This window comes from Linepithema humile, chromosome 4 (assembly GCF_040581485.1).
Source record: "Linepithema humile isolate Giens D197 chromosome 4, Lhum_UNIL_v1.0, whole genome shotgun sequence".
Lineage (NCBI taxonomy): Eukaryota > Metazoa > Arthropoda > Insecta > Hymenoptera > Formicidae > Linepithema > Linepithema humile.
In genome coordinates, this window is record NC_090131.1 from 21,764,640 (window position 1) to 21,790,632 (window position 25,993).

Sequence of the window (25,993 nt, forward strand, 5' to 3'; positions counted from 1 at the left end):
ACGTCCAAATGCGATTAACGAACGATCATTAATCTTCTGCGACGAATCGAAAAATTCGATCTCGCGATAGAATCATCAGAAACAATCTGGCGCTTGTTTTTTCCATTTAAATCTAAATATTGAAATCGATTTTAAAACGTATTGATTTTTTTAACAGCGTGAGAAATAAGTGTAACTCGGTTTGAGTGACATTTCTGTCACAGACAATCAGCACGCGTCAGCGACGCGTTCCGCGCTCAACCCGCCGGTGATCTGTGTATCGGATTCTGGAATTAGACGTCGAATTCGAACATCGATTGCGTGTTTTTCGTGCTGAGACAACCGTGAATTCGCGAAGCAAATCGCCGCGAGATAAACTCCCCGCGATCGTTCTTGCCTAACTCGGTGAGACGGCGATTGTCAATCTGTCGCGCGACGTCTCTGTAGATATTTCTTCGCGCATACTTTTGCGGAACTTTAATCGTTGGCCAAGATCGATGGCTTCTTAATGGCTAAGTCGGTACAAATCTCTGGCGCGAGACATAATGGGTCGCTATTTCGTTGGTTTCGAATTTACAGTGGAGCGCACACCGAATACTTCCGAGTCATCTTTTTGGCGCGTGCCGCGCCGACCGTAAATCCAGGAAACAAATCGGTGTTTCCACGACGAAAGGGCTAAAGACCTCGGCGATCTAACATGGGAAGCAAAAGATTTCCGACGCTCCGTAAGGAAGGCATTTATATCTTCGAATATAAATCTCTTGAGAAACATTTACTTTTTATCAAATAAAAAGCAGATAAGAAACGAATAAATCGCAAGAAACGTATCAGTGAGGAATGAGATCGATTAGTGAACGAATTATTATTATTAGTTACATATTATTATTGTATTGTACCTTGGTGTACGAAATAGTAAATCACAGTTTGCATAAGCACTAAGAAGAGAGAGAGAGAGAGAGAGAGAGAGAGAGAGAGAGAGAGAAAGAGAGAGAAGAGAGAAGAGAGACTTTAATTGGCGGACGTCGATCTGCGGTTGGTTACAACTACGAATCGAAATGATAATAATATATTTTATGTCATTATCTAGAAATAATTACATGTCGGTAACTTCTATTAGCGAAATTAATGGAACAATTGGCGTATACTGCGGCCACTACATCGCATCAGAAATCGATTATCGAAATACTAAAGTATTTCGTATCAATTATAATTAAAACGAGGCTATTTACGACTCCATCTCGTATAGCCCGAATAAATGAGCATTCTACTGATATGCTTGCATATAATATAACACATAATTTTTCGCCAGTGTTAACAATGTAGGAATAATTTTACATATATTTTTTATTATTAAAAAAATATACTATCTTTTATTGAAGAGAAAATAAATTTTTAACTCCATTAAATTAAATTAATATTACATTTTGCTGTCACTTTTTGAAACACCTGATAATTGATGCATTTCGTCGATGGTCGTAATGCAATTTTTTTATTAACGTGAATTAGCGCGGAAACTTATTTTGGGGAGAGATATGTAAATTGCTCTCACTCGCGCTGCGAGATTGCGCGTCGTCACGACGATTATGCGCGAATGCGTCCTCGGTGGTCTCAGTTGCGCAATGATAACGATGACAAAGGCTCCAGCGACACAACAGCGCGATAATGACGACGGTAATGAGCGATGCTCTTTCGCGGAACAAGCCCAGGATCGTACAGTCTCGTCTTTGATGTTTGGGCTCTCGATTACTCGAGTTATCGCGTCGTCTTATACCGATTCAGCGTATTCTTTTTGGATCCAGTCGAGCAAAGTATATCAATCCGTTCCGTATACGCGTCGTATCTATTTTATTGTCGGTTTTCTGCATGTGTCACATTTCGAAAGCTTCTTCCGCGCCGCCACGTGGGAAAAGAGAAATTTCTCATGTACACGCAACAAGCGCCGCTGTGTAACGGGTGCACACCGTTACTCTCTGATCTGCGCTGTCGTGTATTGCGTAAACGAATGATTGACGTGCCGCTGTTTACACCGACATTTCGCCGTCCGCACCTATGCTACCATATGACAGACGTAATGAGCTACTATGCTCACAAGCGAGAACCAGTCACGAAACATGATCGAAATTTGCGGCTGCCGTTGAGCCTTCCTCCTTTTCCTTCGCAGTGTAACATTTTGTGAATTTTGCAATAAATCTTCTTGAGAGGAAACATTTTCGTCGTCCTCGGTGATTTGCATTAAACATATTTATATCTTATTTACATCAATATCAAATATTGTATTTTTTTACTCTCTATTTATATTTTTTTTAAATAAGTCTAACGTATTTAAATATGGAATCTGTTATAATAACGCTTGTACAATACTTTGATGTATAAAATTAGTAGCCCCAATTTTCGAATCATGTTTCGTAGCTGTTGCGCTTGTTTTGCGCTCACGGTGGAGTGTGTATGTGGCTGACACGCATCTACATAACGCGCAGCTCGAGATTTTTGGTTGAAGATTGCGTAAACGATTGACTGACGTTCTAGAGACGCTGTTTTCTAAAGCTGTCGGTGGTCTGTAGCGATGTTACACCACGGACGGAGAACGTTTACTCGTATATAACTCGCATTTATGTGCGCCGCTCAAGTATTTGTGTGTACGCGCGCGTCATCAGTGCCGATAAGCGTGGCGTTCAAAACTTTACCTATTTTTCAACGGCGCGGCGCGCGCTTCCGAGTTAAATTCACTTGGTTCGATTTGATTAAGTATGATTCTATCGTGCGAGTTCCGTCAAGCGTATATTCTCATGTCGGTTGAATTAGTCGGAATTGAATTAATTCATAACCCCTAACTGTCCGTGATTCGATTACACCCCTCGGTTACGTCACATTCCGATTTATCTGGATCACGTGTCAACGAGTGCGAACAGGACAAGCAGAAATCAAAATATTCGGTAACATACGCGCAGAAGATTTCTATTTCTTTATATACCATATTTGCAGTGTAACATATATTTGTGATAATGTTTTATTTTATTCGTGTCAAGAAATTAGATTTAGTCTCGTATCTTTGACAAATCCGTCGGTTGATTGAGAAAACTGAAAACTTTTCTCGAGAATATCGCACATTTGCATACACTGTAGATTCTTCTTTCCAGTGCGCATTGTGAAAGATAAAATTGATGCGAAAGCGGTCGCGTGACTCGGCCAGTGGGTTTTATTGTTGCCGCGCGGAGAAAATCTGCCGCGCTGTAACGATTGCGTATAACTCTTGACGTCGGGATTTAATTGAGCGAATTTGCGACGTTCGGGAAATGTGAAAGTACCTCTTACGGCCCGGCGTCGTGCAACGGTCGCTCATTGCCCGGCGTCGTAAAATTTTCAAGCATTTATCACCGCCGACTCATCTCGCGGTACAAACGAGAGACGGTCGCGGGGGAAGGGAAAGAGAATGTGCGAAGCTTATCTTAGCATCGTGCGTACGCACAACGTATATCAAGGGGTTACGCGTGTATGGGTGGCGTACCAGCAAAACGCAACCGCGTATATAGAAATTATTTTTAGATCCGTCCCGGCCTCGGCCAGCGATTATTCCTCGCTAAATCATAACTTTCGCGGCGCGATCTCGTAGCTCGCACAAGCCGGCCCGAATAAATCGCCCCGCGAACCACCGCTCTTCAATATGCTACCAGGGCCAGGGTCCCTCCTCTGCTTCGGCTGTTCATTAGCGACTGTTGGACAAGCAAAAGCACACAGTAGTTCCTTAAAGTTTTCTAATTAATCTAATTAATTTTTAGTTGATTACGTTTAACGTCTCACAAATTGGAGATTCATATTTTAATGAATCTTCGGAATAATGCTGAGCTCGATCGATTAAGATTTTATTAAATTAAATAAAAATCTATCGATCAGCGAAGAGCGTGTCACGAATCGTTGATGAATTATCTCTCACAGTCAATATTACGCTCGGTATACGAGAGTAAGGCTTGAAAGTTATTTTTCTGTGTATTGTTTATCTTATCAAATCTCTTTCTCTCTCTCTCTCTCATTCACTCATAATCTGTCTCTGGCGGATATCTGACCTTGTGTTCGATTTTTATCGCTTGAGGATGACACTCGAATCGTGAACGAAATACGCGCCGTGAATCTTTCTTCGCGCACTTTTTGGATCACAACGTCATTTCCGCGTATATATACGGGCGGGCTGACCGAGAGAGTGAAAGAAGTCGACGTGTCGTTGACGCACCTGCTCTATACACGTGTTCGCGAAAGGCACGTGCCTCTTGGCGCAACGTCGCGGCTCTCTTGTCGGCCGTGTCTCATGTTCCAACGGTGTCAGGTGAGGCGGTGCTCTTGTTCGCTTTATCATCCAGATCTTGATGAAATTAATCCCAAAATGCGATTATTCGATCGTGACTAATGTGCGGCTATCTCAAAGTATATTCGTCCTTGTTACATTTTTGGAATATAAAATATTTTATTTTATTTTAATTAAAAATATTTTATTTTAATTAAAAATAAAATACATATATTCTCTATTACCAGACTTTGAAAGAAAATTTATGTCTTTGATTAATAAAAAAGTGCAAATTAATATGGGGAAAAAAACTACACTAAACTAGATCCACAGATTTAATTTTAGCTTTTGAAAACAGCGTATTTTTGCAGTGATGTATTTTTCGCAGAATGAATGACTTTTTAACAATGTTTAGAAGTATATCTGTTACGTTGTTTTTTATTGTAAAATCGCCGGTAATTCTAGAATTATTTGCCATGTTGTGAATGTAGGAAAAATGCGAAATTAAGTACATTTTTATTGGTGATTTTATCTCTAACCATTTGCGGTGAAATAAATGCTGTTATAAAGTTATCAAGGAGAGTGCTTTCTAAAATTACAGGCAATTTTGTAAAAAAAAATTTTATTTTGTTAAAATCGCCAATAAATACCTAATACCTTTATAAAATTAATTTTATAAGATCGAAATTACTAAGAGAAATATTTTTGCTTACATCGATTTGTAATTTATTGATTGTCTCTAAAATTAATTTAATTATTTTTACTGCGTTCACAATAATATATCAAATACGACATTTTATTTTTACGCCAACTATAATTATCATGTACTCAACATGTATTAAACGATCATTGATGTTGTGAACGACAGACCATAAATGTCCCATCAAAAAAGCCATTAAACTTTTCCGTGTGGAATTTCCTACATGCCGTACAGTTTGACCGGATCGCACCTTACTTCTCCCAACATCTTCGATCGGCGCTTGGCAGTCGCGAGCCGCGATCGATAAATCAGTCGCGACGACGTTTACAAGTCCCGGCGCGAAATCTCACCGCCGTTACTACGCCGCACACGTGGCACGCGCGCTTCGGCCACGCGCACGCGATATCGTGACGCTTCTTCCTTCCTCGTCGTTTCATCTTCTGAGGGACGACACCTTGTTTCGCCTTAACGGCAGATCGCGCTTCTTCACGCCTGTCACGCCTCGCCATGGCGGTGGATAATGTAAAGCAGCCACCTCGGTTGGATGATCCGACGTTTTTCAAGCTACGATTCTCTCGCAAACGTCGCTCTCGAGAGTCGACGCGATGGCGGCGACCTTCTCTTCTCTTCTTCGCGCGCAGTTGAGCGCCGCCGGCTAGATTCCACTCTCGTCCGCCTCCCCGTTCTTTTTCTCACGCGCCTTCTTGTGTCGCACCACGCGGCCCGTTTCCACTACCTGCGGACACGTGTCGGCCGATCTTCTTCTGGACGGTGACGCACGCGGAATAAGGAAGGCTTTCTTGCGAAACCGGAGAGGATAATGAGGCGCGACGAGCCGATCGGCCGACGTGATTTTACTGGAGGTGTGTGTCGTTTCTGAAACCAGCCCAAGCTCGTATTGTCGTCGTATGTCCATCATCCGTGTAGTTATCTGGATTCTGATGTCATGTCAGCACAAGATGCAACCTTGATATCAACTGAATAAAATCTCGGAATCGGAATGGCTAACCGTGTGGTTTCGTTTTAAAATTGTACAAAATTTCAAGGAGAAATTTTTGAGAAATTTTTAAAAAATACAGACGAAATTTTGTGCATACAGAGATTACATTTTGTCGTACAAAAAAATATCTACGAAAAAAAAAAACAAATATATGAAGAATTAGAATTTTAGATAAAAGTATTTATGACGATAAATGGAAAAAAGTATTTTGTATTGTTTACTTTGTCCGATAATATAATGTATTAAAGAGATAGTCTTTCTAGAAAGATTTAATTTTCTCAGAAAGAAACTGTGGTTTAAAGCAGATAAAAACAACAGCATGCCTTATTCTAGTAACTTTCTAACACAGCAGTTTTGTAATCTTCGGAAGGGACAAATATAGTAAAAGAAGGAAAGCGAGAGATTTTAGAATTCTACGTAATGCCAGTTGAGAAAAGGGATATCAATTGTACTAGTTTTATTTATCATTTAACATGACAAATTGAAATAACATGTGTTCTGCATTAAAAATTATTTTTTCTCTTTTATGGTTATATATGGTTATATATGGTTATCTCAAAAATTTTGTTTTATTTTACACAAGCTATTTTTAGATTCTCTATTTGAGACACGGTTAAAATTTTATTTTAAATATTCGAAATACATCACGAATAAAGACAAATAAGGCAATATTAATGAGAAAATGTAGATTTTTTTTGGGATATGTTTGAATTTTTTAAGAAATTTAGCACGAATAGGTATTGACGCATTGTTTGTTATGTAAAATAACTGGAACTCTCTTTTGTCCATTTTTCAGCAAACTGAATATATTCATCGCTGTATTATATTTTAAGTTTATTCAACAGCAACCAAAAAATAATGAATCCGAGATATGTACCTGAAACATGAGATTTTTTTTCTATCAATAAATTAAACATGAGATTCTTCCCGTTATAGAATCCCGGTTTTACATTTATCTTATAGGTGATCGCATTTTTCATAGAAATTTAGCTTTTGACGAATCGCGTTACAAAAGTACAATTTCGTAGCCGCTGTTTTTATCGAAATAATGACTTGCGTTTTATTAAATTAGTCTTTGTTCATCTACTTTTTATATTCGTTCGTTGAACAATTACAATTTAAAATTGTAATGTTGTGATGTTAGTTCATCAGACGCTCGTAGCTCGTTCGAGTTACGAGTTTCACATCAGCACGGAATGAAATATTAAATAAGAGAACTGAATAATATGTCACTCATGCATCCGCTATTCAGGGTTAAGGATCACAATGAATTTCTTCAGACAATTCTTTTAAACTCGTCATATCTTTTTTACATTGGGAAATTCCCAATAATTGCGCGTCAAAGCGATACTATTCAGAATCCTTAGAATTAATGGAGCTCCCCGGGCAGACGGAGAATCGGTAACAGCTGCGACGGAAGTCCCTCTTTCTCTCTTTCTCTTCTTCTTTCTCTCTACCCTTTTTTTCCTCCGTTCGCACCCCCGATTTTTATCCCCGAAGTTTCCGGCAGACGATTGATAGAGACATCGGTCTTGGGTTGCGCGAGACAAAACGTCGTTTCTAAAATTGGCCGCCATGCGCGCCATGCACGACCTATGTTTACACGCATCATCGGGAGAGGGAGGATTGCAGGCCTGGGGAGGGCTGGAAGGGGAAGTACGGAGGAAAGACGGGGAAAACGGCGGCAGAGGGACGACTTCCATAGCCTGGAAACGGTTCGGGAAACCGACGAAAAAGGGATGAGAGGGAAGAGGATGAGGAGGGGAAAGGGGGTGTCGGCTAATTTCATCCTCGCACGTGCGATGCCAGCGGCGGAGCCAGCGAGCGAGCAAGCGAGCGAGCAAGCGAGCTCCTTACGCAATGCGCACACACTTACGCGTGGACGATCCCAAAATTCATCCACGGCGACACGCGATTCTACACGCGCTGTACAGTAGAAGGCGATGGTTAACCGATCATCATTAATAATAGAACCGGCCGAAGTCATGTACATTCCGACACGTCGTGATTCTCCACGTACAACGTTTTTAACCAGCATCTGTGTTTACCTTCGTAATCGATCGATGCATTTGCGAAATCAAGTTTTACCTTTTTTTTTTTTTTTCTTCATAGATGGATCTAATCCGTATGTTTTTATTTTGTAATAATTAATTTTTGCTATCTTGAATATTTTATAAATTTTATTATAAATATTAGTCTTGTACACATTTATCGCAAATTATTATGTCGATTTTGTCTAAACAGAGAATGCTGATTTAATTTCTTTGACCGCAGCGCGTCTCGCAGCGACAGAGTTCAGAGTTCTCGCATCTCTTGTGCAGATTAAAAAAATTTTTATTTCGTGCTTTCCATTTGTCCGTTGCGCGATCGCGTCCGAAATGATGCGAACGATGACACCTTCACAATCAAGATAAGCACCTCATTAATTTTACATCGGTCGCCACGCCAGAGAGTGCACGTAAATATGCAAAACGCGTAGAAAGCGGGTTGACGATAGAAAAACCTCGAGAGAGAGAGAGAGAGAGAGAGAGATCGGTTAATGGCGTAGCCGCCGTTATTATCGACGGGGGCGGATTGTTTGAAACGAAGACGGAAGTACCCCTTGACAATACGTCGAACACGAGAGCGAATGAAGGAGAACCGTCGGGTGCTCTCCTCCGATTGCACTTACGTACGGATAGAACGGCGACGAAGGGCAGGGAGATCGTGTAAGAACGAAGTTATGGAAGCGCCCGGAGGCGCATTGCGCGGGAACAGACGTTGGGACGGCGGTGCGGAGAAGTGCCACTCTTCCTCTCTCGTAATGCACGCGAGAGAGTCCCGTGTCCTCAGCATCGCATTGTCAGCGATGTCGTGTAACGATACCCTCGACTGATAATCGTTCCTTGCCGTCGCATTCGCGATCAAAACGAATCACTACGATATAATATTTTTCATCTATTATTTTTAATCAGATTATTTTTTGTCGAAGTGAAATTTATTTTTAATTACTTTTTAATTAGCTCCGGCTAGATTATCTTTCAATATTTTTAATTAAAAAATACAGGAAGTTAGCTAAATCTTTAATTCGTGCATACATTTGCGGACTTTTCGATATGTGGCATCGCTTCCATTTCGATGTTAAATTTAACAAAATTGACTCTCGTTTGCGGCGTTAAATTTCATCGACTAGTAACAACAGCTTCCGCCTTGCATCACCGATCGTTCTCGATTTCTAGTTTCGCCGTCCGCGGGATTGTTGATCTTGGCCGCAGCTTTGCTAATTCGGCGACCGTGTGTTAGTTTCTGTCGCGATCATTCTGCGATCTGTTTATCCGTACTTAAGTAACGCATACCGCGTTACCGCGAGCGATAACGGATTGCGAGCTATCTAACGGTGCCATCGAGAGGCTGACCAAGTCTCGGAAGCTTCGCGAGCCACATTGTGCGTAGACGTAGCAAATATAGACGGCTACAGCGAAATACTTCTTGCAACAGCACCTCTGATCTCGCGCTCGCGATATCGTTGACGCCTCTACGCGCAACCGCACCTCCTGCTCTCAAATTATATTGCTCTGCGCGAGATAATCGCCGATCTTCTATCCGATCAGGATGATCCATCTTGTCATCTTATTGCATCGGAAAGCAATAAGAGTTAGCTTAAAAGTTATGCAGTCATACGATATCGTGGTATTAAATTCTGCGTGTAGTATGTATAACATATTCACCGTCACGTATTTATCATACATTTACCACATGTTATAAACATATGAATATTATTTATAAACCTTGTGGTGCCTGTCAAATTGAAGGGAATTGATTGATCGATCAAATTATGTCTGATTTTGTTGCGTAAATATTCCAATCGAACGCAAACATGCGCGCAAAAGGATATTTTTTGATTCTGCGATTCTGAAAATGCGCAACAATAACTTTTCACTTGGCAATTATCGCCAACGCGATTAAAGATTCATTAATCGTCAATCTCCATTGTGCTCGCAAATGAATGAAAAATATTTCTGAACGTCATAAATCACTGTGCAAATTAACATTTGTGATCGAGTGCGACAGTTGTAAACGTCGCGACGTTGCATTTTCTGACGACTTCGGAAATCGCTTTAAATGTCTAAACATTCTATATAGCGCATCCGCCTTGCGTCAGCTTATATATAAGCCGACGCAGATGTAATCCGCTCTCGGGGCGCGGCTTTGCACTTTAGTGCCGTAGGCAAGGCCTTGCCCTCTTTAAGACAATTAATGACTCAATCGGGATCAGACTGATTGAGCCTTTATAAGGGCCTGTTGGGGTAACGCGCGCGTGGCGCGTGGCTGGACTTGGCGATGCGCAGAATGTACTTGCCTGGCCGCATTTATTAACGCCGCGGCGGCGCATGAACCCAATTAAAGACGACATGGCTCTCCGGCCGAGGAAACCAGGGATTCCTCGTCGTCATCGCGTGCTGCTGCTGCTACGCTCGCTTAGCAGCTGGCTGCGATACCGAAGTTCGCGATTTTCTCGTGGTTGCGTGAAAAGTCACGAACCGCGTCCGCGGCGAAAAACGGTTGCTTTTGGTGCCAACCTTCCCGTCCTTCGTCTCGAATTACCGCGCCAAGAATAGCGAATACAATAGCGGACCGCGCTAACTCGTGCCGCGAGCGCGAAATTTCAACTTTGTTATTTTCACATTGACGCATTAGACTTCTCCCGGTGCATCAGCCTCCGCGGATATATCTGCGGTCAGATTTGCATGTATATTAAGACTAGTGTTTTCATACACAATATACGGCGTAACAATTGTCACGGACCGCGGCATTTTGATATTACTATATAAATTTGGTTACTTCAACATATATGAAAACAATCTCCGACGTAATTGCTATATGTAGATATGTAAAGAGTTAAAATTAGATGTCGCGATGTATGCAAATTGCAAATTTATATTTCAATGCTTGCAGTGAACGATCATTTATTTTTAACAATAAAATCTCTCGATACTTTGGGCATGAAGTTCATTTTTTTTTTGGTACAATGTCAGAAAAAAATTAAACTGAATAATAGTGTAGCAGTTCTTGACTGAAAGCTCGCCTTTTATCAGCAAGGTCGTATTCCGACCGTGTCGTGCTTTGCAATAACTTTCCAAGTTACGTTTCCTCGGTAACTCATGCGTTTGTCTGCGCCGCCGCGAGACGGGCGGCAGATTAAAACGGTAATGGCGTGATTCACCGTCTCCTCGTTGGAACATTTTATCGTCTTATGTGTCGCCGACGCTTTGGCAAGAGTCTCTCCTCGCGCTTAGGCCAAAATTTCACGTGTTGCTCGCCGGCTAAACTCGCTGGCTCGAGACGTATGCAAAGACGCAACACGCGAGTGGTTTCCCTACTCGTGTTCGCTCGCTCGGTCAGACGCAAGTGACGTTAATGTGCAATAAATTAGCAGCCTCCCACGCGACGCGCCGAGGTCCGAGCGTTCTCCCGAGCGCGAGCATCTCACGGCGTGCTTCTCATCTGTGCGAAAAAAGTCACGGGGATACCGTAATCTTTCTCTCTCCGTCTGCGGTCATTGCTCGTTTCGTTATTCTTTCGTGCCAAAATGACACACATCTCAGCTTTTTGGCAGTTAAAGTTACAAAGATGTGTTTTTAGCGTAAACCATCACTTTTGCTCCTCGGCTCGACAAGTAATTTTGCGTATCGGAGTTTCTGACAAAAATTATGCGGGTGTTCGAGAGGGTGTTCTAATAATGAAAAGAAATTAGTTTCGCCGAGTGCACTTGATTTGAATCATCTAATGGTAACGGTGCGTCATCGCGTCGTGCGCCGTTCTGCACGATTGTCGCCGGATGCAGCCAGAAATGCATCAGGCCGCGCGTTATATATGAATATACATAAATCTCGCTGTATTAATGGAATGTGTTTCCCTGCTTGGCTATGAATTAGATGCAAACTATATTCAAATATATTCAACATATTTTATATGTTATATCGTATGATGTATTATGAATACAAATATATTTCTTACGTGGAAAATAAGAGCTGGGGCGTTTTGTATAACAAAAGGATTCTATTTGTTACTCGTAACCGGTTTTCAAATTAAATCACATTGTTGAAAAATAATAGCGTCGCTATGACTGCGATGATGTTTTCGCATGTTTGATGGCAACCATGGCCGTTCAATGCTCTCTCAAGCTTTCTCAACAGTCGTATCGTTTGGAACCGAAACCGCGTTAACGCTAATCCGTCACGATGTCGTCGGCCGATAATTATTTTATCAATAATAGAGCGGCGCGACGTGGCGGGGCGCGCAATTATCGCGCGCGCGTACGCAGTAATCACGCTCGCGGAAACGCGCGCACGGCACGCGTGAATTTATTCGCGAATCAATCCCGGCGGTTGATTGGGCCCGTCTAAATCACCGAGGATCGCCGAATAAACATCGGAGGAAGTGGTTTATCGGCGTAAAGCCGCCGGATTCACCTCTCGCATAAACCGGTATAAGCCATCCCAGGCCGCGTGAACAACGATGGACTGTGACACCGCGGATTTATCGTGTCGTCATTTCCGTGTAAACAGTGCTAACGCGCCGGTAATAATGCCGCGAGACGGCCGCGCGATGCCTTTCGCGCTTCCTTTATCGCGAGCGAGCCTTACGGCGTATAAATTACCGTTGCCATTCTAATCGTGCGATATGTCGCGGACGCGCCGCGTAATCGCATCGTTCTGTTCGAGCGCGAAACGATGAGCCGCTCGACCGGATTTTAAGCCGCGACTCTGTCTGCGACATGCGTTACTTCATTAATTTTATGGCTGCAGTCTGTCGGTTTATTACGTTACGTCAAAACTTCTGCCACTTTTCTCACGTAATCGAAAAAAAAATGCACAAAATAATCAATGCATAATTTTGCACTTTTACATTGCACACTCTTGTGGATTGAAAAGTCTGGCAACCAGCGAAAGGTCGAGATCGATGTACGGCAATAATGATATGTTTGCAATGATGAAACTTGATACTGTGATTACAGTACCGCGAATCTTCGCGGTTTCTTCGTGAATTGTAGAGATCACGGCGGCGTTGACCGCGTCATAACCCGTGATTTATTTCAATTAAAGCATACGGTTACACGCAAAATATTCTGTTTTAATGCGGTAAGTATTAATCATCGCGCATTGTTTACGTTAACGGTGAATTTTTCGCCAGGTCTGCGTGTACGCGGAGATTTTATTAGCGCGAGACTGGTCAGAGAAGGTGTGCGCGCGAACTGGAAACGAAGGTGAAAACGAAGTTTAAAACGGGGTTGACACGAAGGGGGGTAAACGATCCGCGAGGTCTTTTTTTGAGCGAACCGGTTCCTCAAGATCGTGTAACATCTTCAAACCCGGTAATCCCACGGCAATTTAGTCCGAACAGATGTGTCACCGTTTTCCGACACTTTGCTCCAGCGCGTGGAAGATCGCACCGTATCCGCGCGACGGGCGTGTCCTTCCTTTTTCCCAATTTATCGCAGGAGCGCATATATTATGACGAACAAATAACGAGTTGTTTTGTTGTTTCAAGTCGCCTAGCATCGAGAAGATATACCGGTCTTCGCTATTACGCGCCATCCTACAAACCGAATTTTTAAATGTGTCATCGTGGCGGAGTTAAAAGGCACCGGCCGGCAATTTCGCGGAGCAAAAGCGGTAACGCAATTTTCGATGTACGTCGCGAAAATCTCATTAGCAGCAAAAATTCAATCTAACACGCTCGCCAAACACTACTTGTGTCCTGTATATTTACTACAGTTAAAATATCGCGTCTACCAATTTTCGCGGAGCAAAGCAAGCGATAATACGATTTTCAATGTGCGCCGGGCAAAACCTCGTTACTAGCAGCAGAAATTTAACGTAATATTTTCATTAAACTACTTATATACAGTATATATCTGCACGTGTATATTGTTTTGTATGTCGACCGTAATTATATAATGTGCTATCGCCAATTTTACGAAGCGACGTCAGCGATAACATGATTTTCGATGGATATCGCAAAAAATTTTATTAAAGTTAAAAATTATCATAGCTACAAATTTGTTGAAAATTACAGAAATAGATGTAATTTTTCGCAAAAATATATAGATATTAATAAATTGAAACGTAAGTCTCGCAACACGTAAATAACCACATTTTCTATATTAATACAAATATTGTTTAAATCTAATAGATATAATGGATGGTTTGGATTATTCATCATATTTAGCATATTCATCATCGTACACGTATTCATCAATCACGAAGAACACGAACGCGAGAAATTCTACGGTGAAGGTAAAAATGTCGGATCGCGCACCGCTCCATCTTTTTTATCGCTCGGTGTTAATTATCAATTTTTCGCGGCTTGCCTTTTGGACTCTCGTTAAAAGAGGGCTTGCACCGTTAATTGATAGCTCTAATCGTCGAGGGTCAGGGGCCAAGCGGACCAAAACAGTAGCCGAACGAACTGCGAAGTGTATTTTTTTTCCCGCTTCTCTGTGCCTCTTGCTCGCATCGAGAAGCGCCGCTTTATCGAGTCGCATATAAATCAAGAGAAAACGGCGAGTTTGTATATCTCACGGTTTGTGCAACTGAAATAAATTTAGTTTTTTTATTCTCTATTGTCACTGATCGATGGTTTGCGCATCCGTTAACTCTAATAATAATGACGCGATGACTCTCTGTTAAAACAATTATACAAGAGAATGAGGTGTTAGCGTTGAATTTGTATACTCTTTATCGTCTCGCATAATGTAAAACGATGACGAAATATGAATGACGCCGTTATAAGGCGATATTTGCTCGCATTGAAATTACCGAATTAACCGAGCAAATGTTCTTTATACGCCGCTAGAAATGGCCGTTTTAAGAGCGCGGTACGATACAACGAGAATGCGCCGGTAATTTCTAAAGCAGTTTATAAGCGAGCACCTCGTATATCCTACGTGAATGACGAAATAAGGATCCCTCCTTTCTGTCCCAATGGTGTTTCGCCTGCCTCCGTGATTTCGACACGGCGTATGACGAAATATCTCGCGCCGGCATCTCTCTTGCCAAGTATTTTGCGCCACTGAGCAATATCTGTATCTGTATCACGACATTTAATACACCTTCGCATAAGATATAAAATCATAATATCAGAGATAATTGCTACGAAAAAAACTGAAAATAAATAAGTTACCACTTTAGAGAATTAAATATAAAAATATAATGGTCAGAAAGCGAAGTCTTGTATAATCGCTATTGAGAAGAATTCATGAATTTTTATTTGAACACAACGTTCGCAGCGCGTATCGGGAGTTTCTCGCGATTCGGGGCCGTTTCTTCCTGTCCGCACGCGATAGCTCAACTCCGAAGTCCATCGCGCGCGCCGTGATTTCGTCACGGAGAGGCTCACGCCGTTCACTTTTCCAGCAATGGCCAGCCCGAGAATGCCCGAGTTCGAAGCGAGCCTCGTGCCGTGATTATTGCTCTTTTATGGCTGCGACGCGGCGCGGTTTTCTCTTCGGTCGACTAGGACGACCGCTTTTCGTTCGTTCCCACGACACGTCCGTCACGTCAGTTCGTCAATAGCTGCGGGGAACCCAAGTCGCACACCGACGATGGGGAACCGTACGGTGACCTCTCACTCGGAGCTAGTTATATCGGCTGCAGTCGGATTGCGGCGACCTAACCTGGCTATCGGGTGCCAAGAAAATATGCCTGGGAGAAATCGTCGTTCGCCCCCGCCCGTTTTCGCGCAAAGGGCAGAGAGAAGGAGGAGGACGAGCGGGAGCGAGCCGGGTCTCCGGGTCCACGTGAATTACCCGGAGTTCGGGCTGAAAAAAGGACGAATATCGCCGATAAAACGCCGTCACGGGCAGCGATAAATTGCTGGCGCGGCGGCACGATTACTGCTGCGCCAGCGACGGAAAGTCCTTGCGAGAGTGTAAGGTGGTGGCTCAACGGCCGTCGCTGCTGCTGCTGCTGCTGCTGCTACTGCGGCGTCGGCGTCGGCGGCGGCAGCGTCGGCGGAGCTGAGTCGGCTGTTATTCCGTACCTGGATCGGCAAGTGAATTTCTGCGTGTAATTAAGAGAAGCGAGCCCCCATGCGCGATGCCGTTATCTACGATCCGAAAGATTTTATTTATCATTCTCTCTGCTCGTGGTGGCGTTCGAAATATCTGGTAATTGAAAAGAGTCGTTTTGATATTCGTCCTTAAGAGATGATAATTATAATGATGGTTTTTTATAATTTAACTTTATATATGCGAGGATTGTCGTAAAAATTGTATGTTCTTCGAAGGATGAAATTGAATCTTTAATTGTCGATTGCATGAATATACTATTTTGCTCATTTGTGGGATCAGATTATTGATTTTTGCTTAGAATCTAATTAATAAAATATAAAACATTGTGGATTCTGATGCATCATTGATTTATTATTTACTTACTACGGTGGATATATGTGGTATAAAATTTTTGGTTTTCCGCTACAGTTGTCTTTTTATTGTACTACATATTCGATTGAGCCATATTACACAAAAATACATTGAAGATAAAGATCGAAGGAAATCTCGATCGAGTCTACATTATTCTCAGTGTCCGGTTTGGTTTGTTTTTTTTAAATCCTACATTTTATATTGCATATTTGACAAGAACATATTTAAATGCTGACGATAAAATGTGAATGCTATTATGTGCGTTTGGATACTAAATTAGGCAGAGATTCTCTCTCAGACAGCAGCGGTTGTGATGACGCGATTTTAGATTTGGCAGTACCACCGTCCCTTCGATCAATACGAAAGGTTCGTTAATAGCGAATGCTGCTGTCGCGCCGTCCTTCGACAGTTAGGCCACACCAGATTGCACCACGTGTGTGCACGAGCTAAAGCTCGTGATAATGTCCCCGAACGAGCTCGCTCGTGCCTTTCGCTGTTATTATCCTTATGACATGCAGATTGCGCATTACACACGGTACATCACTTTGAGGTGCATAATACATTGTGTGGACGCGTGTGCGCTGTTTGCATCTCCCAGACTCAACTTAACGTATCATTCACAACAATTAGTTTCCGCCATTCTTTTCCCGAAAGGATAAAAAGGACAGAAAATATTGAAAAATCGCACGATACATGCAGATTGTACTGTAAACACCTCACACTTTCTCTTTGCTGTAAAAAAAAAAAAAGGATTCTTACACTAGAAATCTCTGGAAATGTCAGTTTTCTCAATGCAAAGAGAACGATGCGGCGTGACGTGTTATTAGCGGCTGAAAATTAGAAAATTTCAAACATCAGCGTCGGAGCGTAAATAAACAACCGAACTTGAATAATTATTTTCTTGGTTGGCGATCAGTTTAAAGCGGACTCCGCCTAAACTAATCCCACTTCCCTTGTTTAAAACTCAATAATTGTTGAGCGGACGATTTGCACGCGGAATATCGCGCCGCGAGACATTATTACGGCGGAACAATTCGCCGGGTCCGCGCGCGCCTATCAATGGAACCGATGTCGTTGTCGTCGTTAGTAACCTGCCGTCGAACTCGCGGAACAACACGCGGAAAACACGCCGGCGTGCAGGGCGGATAATGCCCCGAGAGTCCGCGGCAGTTCAAAATATCCGTCCACACACGTGCGTTTACGCGCTTCGCGCTCTTCATTCTTCTTCCCTCTCCGTCTGTCCTTCCTTTCCTCTCTATCTGGTTGAGTAACCAGTGTATGTGTATGTGTGTAACTGTGTAATATATATATATATATATATATATATATATATATATATATATATATTTACACACACACATACACATTATATATCCAACTTGGTGCTTTCGACACACTCACCCCGCTCTACGTGCGAGCTTCCATACGTGTGTACTCGCGCGCTATATATAGACTTTGGGGGAGGGGTTTAGGGGCTAGCATGACTCTCTGGCATTGATCGTACTGCCACCCCATGAGCAACCCCTAATAACACCCTCCTGCTGCCCCCCGTCTCTCCATTCTCCTTCCTCTTTCTCTCTCGCTCTCGATCTTGCGCTCTCTCTCTCTCTCTCTCTCTCGACACTGCCGCCCCCTCGCTCCAAACTGCGCCCTTTGCTAACCCAATCTGAGACGACTCCTGCAGACGACGGCTCTCAACCGGCGGTTCCGGGCGATACGGCGCGACGCGACGCGTCGAGCCGCTCCGAGCCACGACGCCAGCGGGCCAGCTGGCCGGTCAGCTGATTCCCAGCGGCACGGAGCGGAGCGGTGCGGAGCGGCGCGTCGGGACGCCCATTAGCCACGCGAACTAAACTAAAGCCATTAACTCCCGCGGCTTAATAACGGGCGAAGCCACCCACGGCGACCTGTTTGCAAATCCCGCGGACTCCGACGGGCTGCGACGAGATATCGGCCACGCCGCGCCGCACCGCGCCGATGCCGCTTCCGGCGCGAGCACGTGGGGCCGTCGTACGTGCTGACCGGCGTAATCGGACGCGGCTAACCCTTTACCTTAACCCTTTTGAGCAACGGCGGTTGATGCGGTCAGTAAAGGTGCGCTGTGTAACTGAAGTAAGAAAATCTCGAGAACCGGGCAGTCACGCTAGGAAATTTGATCTTCCGAACTTGATTTGGGTGAAAATGAATGCTTCGGAGTTCGAGAAACTGGTTGGGAAGTTGTTCGGAGAATTTCACATATTTGTTCGTTATATTTTAACTATTTTTCTGACGGGGAGTAGCAGTAAAAAGAATGCGGTGAAAAGAACGCTTTTCTCAAGTAAAAAGAATGTTAGAATTTGTCAGAACTTTCTCTTTAGGTTACAGCACAGTCGTCATTGTTGTTAACTTAGAAAAAGAACTAGAAATAGAAATGTTCTATGTGTTGCGCATTAATAAGTTGTCAAGTTAGTGAGCCAAACAGATTTTCCGAAAATCCGAAGCGTGTAAATTTTCAGGAGAGGTCGTGGACTTATCAGGCAACCGATGCCATAACCAAGTATCGATGGGAACGAGTTGTCGCGCAAGATAACCGCATGGCGATCGATACCCGCGCCAATGTTATTTTAGTAACTAACGATGAATTATGTCCGTCTATCGCGAACACAATCACGAAGAGTATATATTGCCTCAGCGAAGACATGAAGTTAATATAAAATTTATTATGTGTTACGCATTCTGCGTGTGTAAATTTCACGGTTGGGAATTTACGGCTTACAGAATTTGTTTTTTCTACTGCCTATCAATAATTATTTAAGAGTAAACGTGGAAAATATAAAGAACAAATCAGCGCATACTTGACAAAGCGCATACTTTACAACTTTGTTTGTAACGAAAATGTAGAATTAAATAGTTTGTTAAAAAAAAAATTGAAAATTGATAAAGCACTGATAAAATCTCTTGTCTTTTTGAAAGGGCGTAGCCTTGAAAAATTCCAGACTGCATGCCGACTTGAGCGCGCGCGTGCGAGGCGCTAGTTTTTCACTCAGCGGATTAGTTCCGTATCGGCGAAATGATCTGTCACGATTCTCTCCGGATCCGAGAAAGAAAGAACGAGAATGTGGAGGAAGGCGGGCAAAAATTCTGGCGTGGCTCGCGACCTGTCCGCCGTGCCGTGCGACGAATTAATTAGTTCGATCGTGCGGCACGTCTTGAATGAAAAGCCGGGGCGTTACATGCGCGCACGCCGGGGTTATTGCACGACGCGTTACTGTACGGCCGCTACGTGCCTCGCGTGAAATTACATTATCGGACTAAATTAGCGCGATTCAGTTCTGTCTTGTGAAGTCGTGGTCGATTCGTCAAGCGCCGCCCGGCTTGTTTCCGATAATTCCGGAAACGGCCGCATCTCTTTTATCTTAGCAGATCAGTTCTTGGATCGTCATTCGGCGCAACAAATGGCAAACGATATTATATAAAGTAGACGAGTGGATGATTCCTTAAGATAAGAGCCTGATTCTGTTTTGGAATAAAGTAGAAGTGCTTTATGACTAGCTTTCAGGAATTTTTGAGAAACATAGAAATAACTTGCCAGCTTTTCACACGGGATTAAAATGATAAAACTCTCGAGTTGCCGATAAGATCTCATTTTTCTTTCACAACTTTTGTTCAATAATTAGAATTATCACGATACCTCACGTCGAAGAATTGTTCTCGATCGTGCGGTGTATCGAATGAGACGAAAGCGCGTCTCGTCACCCTTAGTAAACCGTACACTACACTGGGTTACCCTTGCAACCCTTGAGTTCTCGACCCACCCCTGGTAAATTTGTTCCGCACACATACGTGTATATGTGTACATTCGCGCGCGCATGTACATCCGTACGACAGTGACGTGTCGCCGGAGTCCCATGGCGTCGATTCTCCAGAGACGGGAAAGTCCGAGTTCTTTCTCGGGCATTATCGATCTTAGGACGGTGTATTTTCTCGCGTGAAGGAAGAAAATCGCGTCTAATTTCCCTTTATATCTTGATCCGTCCTGTCCGATTATTTATAATTAATTATTTCGTGATTGACATCATTTATCAGTTCGATCAGTTATCAAAAAACGTATCTCTCATTTACCTAAGAATTCTGCTTAAATTTGTTTTTGTTTTAGAACTAAATTCACGCGTCTATCCGTCTATGAATTGATCTAGTATGTAGATTACAAGGTTAGACAGTTATCTATTGATATGCGGTTTTTCAATGTTTTCTTGCGACGTTATTTTGAAAAATTTTTATTTTATTATCTTATCCGCAATGAAGAAAGATTCAAAGAAACCGTCTTATCTTACTCATTCGCGAAGGTCACTTTTTACTGAAATCTTGACCTCCAGCGACTTCGTTTGAGCGGAATGTTAGTTGTATTAAAGTTAATTCTAAGTAGCTTAACTCTCGGCAAGAAGCTATCGTTCCTTCACGTGCCAAACGTTACACCGGATGTTTGTAGCACTGATAACGCGGTAACGCCACAATAAATTGGTGGAAAATCACAGATGATATTCTTTCTCGCGATACTCTATAGGATCTAAATAAAGCGTTAATTTGCACTTTTACGAGGTTATCTGTCGAGGAATGTAGAGTCCATCTCCTTATGTGCGACACGTGTACAATCCGCGTAATTATTATTTTTTGCGTTATCACGGCGCTTATGTCTACTTTGTTTGTCTCTTTCGCAACCTCGTGCAACTAAGCACGTTATAATTAGCATAGCGATTTTACAAGGTCGGCTGATACGGAAGAAACTGCGGTGCGTATATCATCAAGGTCGATATCTCGAGTTCGAGGGGAAAGTCCGACTTTGCGTTACACCATGCAGTAAGGGGTCTTGTTACAAAAAAAAAAACGGTCCTTCGATGTATACACGCACGGAAATGATGTAATTCTCAAAGCTATATTTCATGGCGGAATTTTTTTGCGGAAATGTGATATCGTGAATTTTTATAAACGCGGAATTGCGCGTTACAGCTGATCGCTTATCATTTTTTTTCTCTTAATGCTGATTGTAATATTAATATTGCATATACATGTATAGATTATAGTACATGTTTTATAATAATAACGAATGATTAACTGGAGAAATTTTTATATAATAATAGATAAAAGAGATCATTTTATTAAGGTTTTATTTAATATTACATTAAATACAAGCTCTGTACATTCACGACTATTATATTTTTTTGCAAATATGAAAATTAGTAGGAAATGTTCAGAAATGCATATAGAAAGATTAATGAGAATTGTATAATAAAATTTAAAACAAAATACGATTTTTAATATGCTTCTCATTAATTTTATTTTAAAATAAAAGTTACAACTAATTTTTCAGACCACTTAAGAGTAAAATAAGAGTTTTAAGAATTGTTTTTTTTTTCTTGAATTCTTCTGTTAAATTAGTATTTTTTATTCACCTCAAAATTTAGTGAATTCAACGTTTCCAGTTGCTTCCCGAAGATTCGTTCAATTTTGATTTTCTCGTCCCATTTAATATTATGTTACGTGATTCGCACATCATACGAAGCATCGCGGGAGAATATGTAACGTGCTAAACGTCGTATCGATCGTAGATCGAATGGTTCCGAAATTCGTTACCGGAAGTGGCGACGCTCTGAACTCTCTGTTACTGGAATATTCTGCGTACTCTTGTTATTAATCACCGCACCGCGTTCGCTTCTTAATGATCGCCCGTCCAGCCTCGGGGCGCGAATATGCGCGTGGCACACCAACCCGGTCATTTTGAGCACCAAATATTATCAATGCGACGTTAATTACCCGCCGGTTAACCAAGTGCTACTTCACAACCGAGAATTTGATCCTCGATGATTTGAAAGCCGTCAATTAAGATATTTAATAACGCTTCTATTCAAGCCTTTCTGTTCGTTAATCGGAAATTATGTGCAAAAGTGAAAAGGAAAATTCATGGCAAATGATAGAGATTTTTTGCAATGCTTATTTTGATCTAGGATCAATATTTTCAGAGTTGAGAAATGTTGATTTTTTTTACAATCGAGATTCGATCTGTTGACGAATCGTTTTTCTAAACGAACAACTAAGGTAGGCGTGAAATGAATTAAGTAATATCGGAGAATTATCACACGTTATTGTCATATACGGAAATTAATTCGCATTTATGTCCACTATTGCGATCGTTGTACGGGGTTAATTCGTGAAAATTGTGTCACGTAATATGTTTCTGGTAATTTATTCAAAATATTAGTATTTGGCAGATCGTCGACAAACAGATTGACAGCATAAATACGCAATGGCCTTCGCATTATTATTGATTTTGATATAGCGTTATTTCACCAAACAGCTGAGTGTCTAACGTATCACTCTCCATACATAATAAGTATGTACTCGCGCTATTGGAGATTTTAAAAGTCTTCAGTCAAACTTTATTGAAATATTCTCTTTTTCAGATTTGAAAGATTACTTAATTTTTGCGACAATGTACAGTAAAAGTTGAAAATATATTTCTGCATATTATGATTTTTGCTGCACTTTATGCAATCAGCTCTCATGTTTAATTAGAACTTTGCGACTGATATAATTATACTGTCGGCCAATTTTATGGAGCATGCTCACGAATTGCATATATGCCATGAAATCATGCGACAATGTTCAAAATCCAAAATTTAATATATCACTAATAGAATTAATTAGTACCATTAACATTAATAATAATACATTTAATACTCTAATCTCAACATTTCTAAATATATATTTTCAATTCCAATTTTTTTTTAAACTTTGAAATTTGTTAAAAATTAATGAGCAATAAAAAAAAATCGTAAAATACGACGCGATGGAAAGCGATCCCTATTTCGGGACATATTCTTGGCTGGCGTTTTGCATTTGCGATATAAGAAAAAAAAAACGCTAATGACGTTTTAATTATGCGCCTCGCAACAACGACGATTATCGTGACTAATCGTCTCTTTTACTTTTAGAATTGCATTTGTTATGATTAGTACTTGTTTCTAGATGAGGATAATTCCGAAGAGATAAATTTTTCTAAAATTGCATACTATGTTAATCGATACGATTATTGTTATCACAAATAATTGTAGCAAATGTAATAAATATCCATGGTTTATAACATCGAAATTTAAGTTCGTCAAAATTATTATAACAACTGAAATTGGGAATTAAGTCTGTTAATAAGAACATAATTTTGTTATATTGTAATATTATTAGCATTAGGTCATATGTTAACATTCATTTTCTGAAGAACGCATCCAACAAAATGAAAACGTATTAAAATTATACAAACAAAAGGTTCATCGCAAAAGAGCGATCCAGCCGTCTCTTTGAAGAAAATCAATCGAGCGAATGTAAAATTGAAATCAGTTTTCCGAGGTTTTTTTTTTCACAGAAGTGAATTAGAGATCGCCGTTGCGCCGAACCCTTCGCAAACCGTTCAAATCCTCTGTACCGCGTTCCGTTAAAAAGATCGAAAATGGCGCGGTCGTGGTGAAAGTCGTAAACTACATTTCGCGAATCTGTGCCACGTCCGAGCGCGTTTTGCGGCGTGCTCGCGCCCGAGAGAGTCGGCACGGTAGTATGCCGTACCCCTCGGGGCGCCTTACGAAAATTCGCGCGACGGACGGGGAACGTATGTGTTGTATGCATGAAACATTTCGCGGCACATAGCGCACATATATATGTACACAAACACACATACACGCACACATACACGCCAGAGTAACACGCTGTACACAGCACACCTAACATGACCGATCGGTCTGATCTGACAGATCGTTGCCTGTCCCCAGGAGGCATACCCCAGGTTATGGCTACAGCCAGCCGGACTACAGGCTCCACGAGTTGAACAAGAGGTTATCGCAGCGCACGGAGGTGAGTACCGCTTTCAAATTCATTTCTCTTTTCTCTTCGCACGTCTTGCGTCTCGCGCGCGTCTCGTAGTATTCGCGCGCGAGCAAGTGTCCCGCTCTCTTGTTCTTTGCTGGCCCTTCGCATTCGATCGTTCGTCTGCCGCACACGCGGCAACGTGTGACGTAATAATTCAGACGCTTTGTCTCCAAATAAACTTTTTACTTAATCGTCCTTTTTTAGGAGAAATTTCGAAAGTACAGCAAATCACATTATTTCTCTGAAACGTTAATCTAATTTGTATATGCAATGATGGGATTATTTGTCTTAAACTCGTGGACCGAATTTTTCGTCAGCATTTGATGATGTATAATTATTAAAAACTACCATTTACGAGGAGCACATACATAAGTTTGTATGTTTTAAAAAATATTAATGTAACTTTAATTATTAACGAACTTTGTAATATTAACGTTCGATATATTTCGTGTAGGAAATATATAATGAGCTTTTAACCATTTTCGATTTAAATTTATTTTAGAAAAATGTAGGATAATGTGTTTATTTACATTATCTTGCATAATTTGGTATTTTACATCGATTTGACATTAATAGTAAATTGGTTTGATAATGTGAGTGATTACTCCACGAGAACGTGTGCCTGTTTTGAATCTTGATTGTTGACTTGACGCGTGTCTAATGACAGAGAAAAAATCGAACGAAACCAGGTGGATAACAGACGCGAGACTTGATTATGCGAAATACATTGTTTTTAACACGAGCTCTTATCACTCGCCTGAACATATATATTTCTTTTATACTACAAATTATTATACAATGGTTTTGCCAATTTTTCAATATTGTGTAAACAAAGGAAATATCTCTTTATTTGATAAAATCAAGAAAATAAATGTCCCTTTGAAACGTTAAAAAAAAATTTTAATACCGAAACGGTCAGCGCCACGAAATTTACGACATGCTTAATCGAACACGCTGTTTATCGCAATTCGAGATATCGTTATTTTGATAAAGGTTATTGTATGTCGTTTTGTTTAATTGCGTTTGCCAAAACTGCTCGCAATTTTCATTTGTTCCTTCCATTTGAGTTACGCACACCAAAGGTTCAGGTAATTGTAAAGTTATCAATGCTTTGTGTTTCTATACAAAAGACACAAAAGTTCTAAATCATGTTTATTTGATATTAATATTGTATATTCTAAACAAATTTCAATTGTAAAGTTATTCTGTTTCATGAAATTTTTATAAAAGTCTTGTTATTATATACTGAGCATTATTTAAATAATATTTAATATTCTATAAAAAATGCCTTTTGATTTTGAATCATGCTTTTAGGTGCTTTAATTGATAACTTTTTAAGTTACTGACTACAAATAATACAATTAGAGAGATAATATTTTTACACATATATTTAATTTTATTTGTAATAAAGAATATTTTAAGAGATAAAAATTGGAAAATATTTTACATTTATAGTTCGAATTTACATAAAAAAAGTGTATGCACGAAAAAATTAATATATTAGAACAGTATAACGTGCTGATTTGATTACGGTTTAATTCTTTATCAATGCACATAGTGAATGATAACTTGTTTACACAAGATGGAAAATGCTTCCATTTAAAATATGATATGTCATATGGGAAATTATATGTATCCGTTTGGCTTTTCTACATTATAAAATTATCTGGGCCATACACTGTCGGCAAATAAACCTGCCTCTTCTGAGAGATTCACGATAATAGCGATAAGATATGATCCGGG

The 25,993-nt window shown here is 41.1% G+C and overlaps 1 protein-coding gene across 12 annotated transcripts in view; it reads left to right on the forward strand.

Moving 5' to 3' along the window:
- Nucleotides 1-25,993, forward strand: part of Chi (LIM domain-binding protein 2 Chi) — a 144,169-nt gene that overhangs the window by 96,548 nt on the left and 21,628 nt on the right. For 9 of the 12 annotated variants that reach the window (XR_010889619.1, XR_010889620.1, XR_010889621.1 and 6 more), the window contains one exon: nucleotides 24,136-24,235. Coding sequence is in view for 2 of the 12 variants with exons in the window: in XM_067352857.1 (XP_067208958.1) it covers nucleotides 24,136-24,235 (100 nt within the window). In the remaining 10 variants the exon portion in view is untranslated. The remainder of the gene's footprint in view (nucleotides 1-24,135; nucleotides 24,236-25,993) is intronic. The other 3 variants (XR_010889624.1, XR_010889623.1, XM_067352858.1) reach the window with 1 other exon arrangement.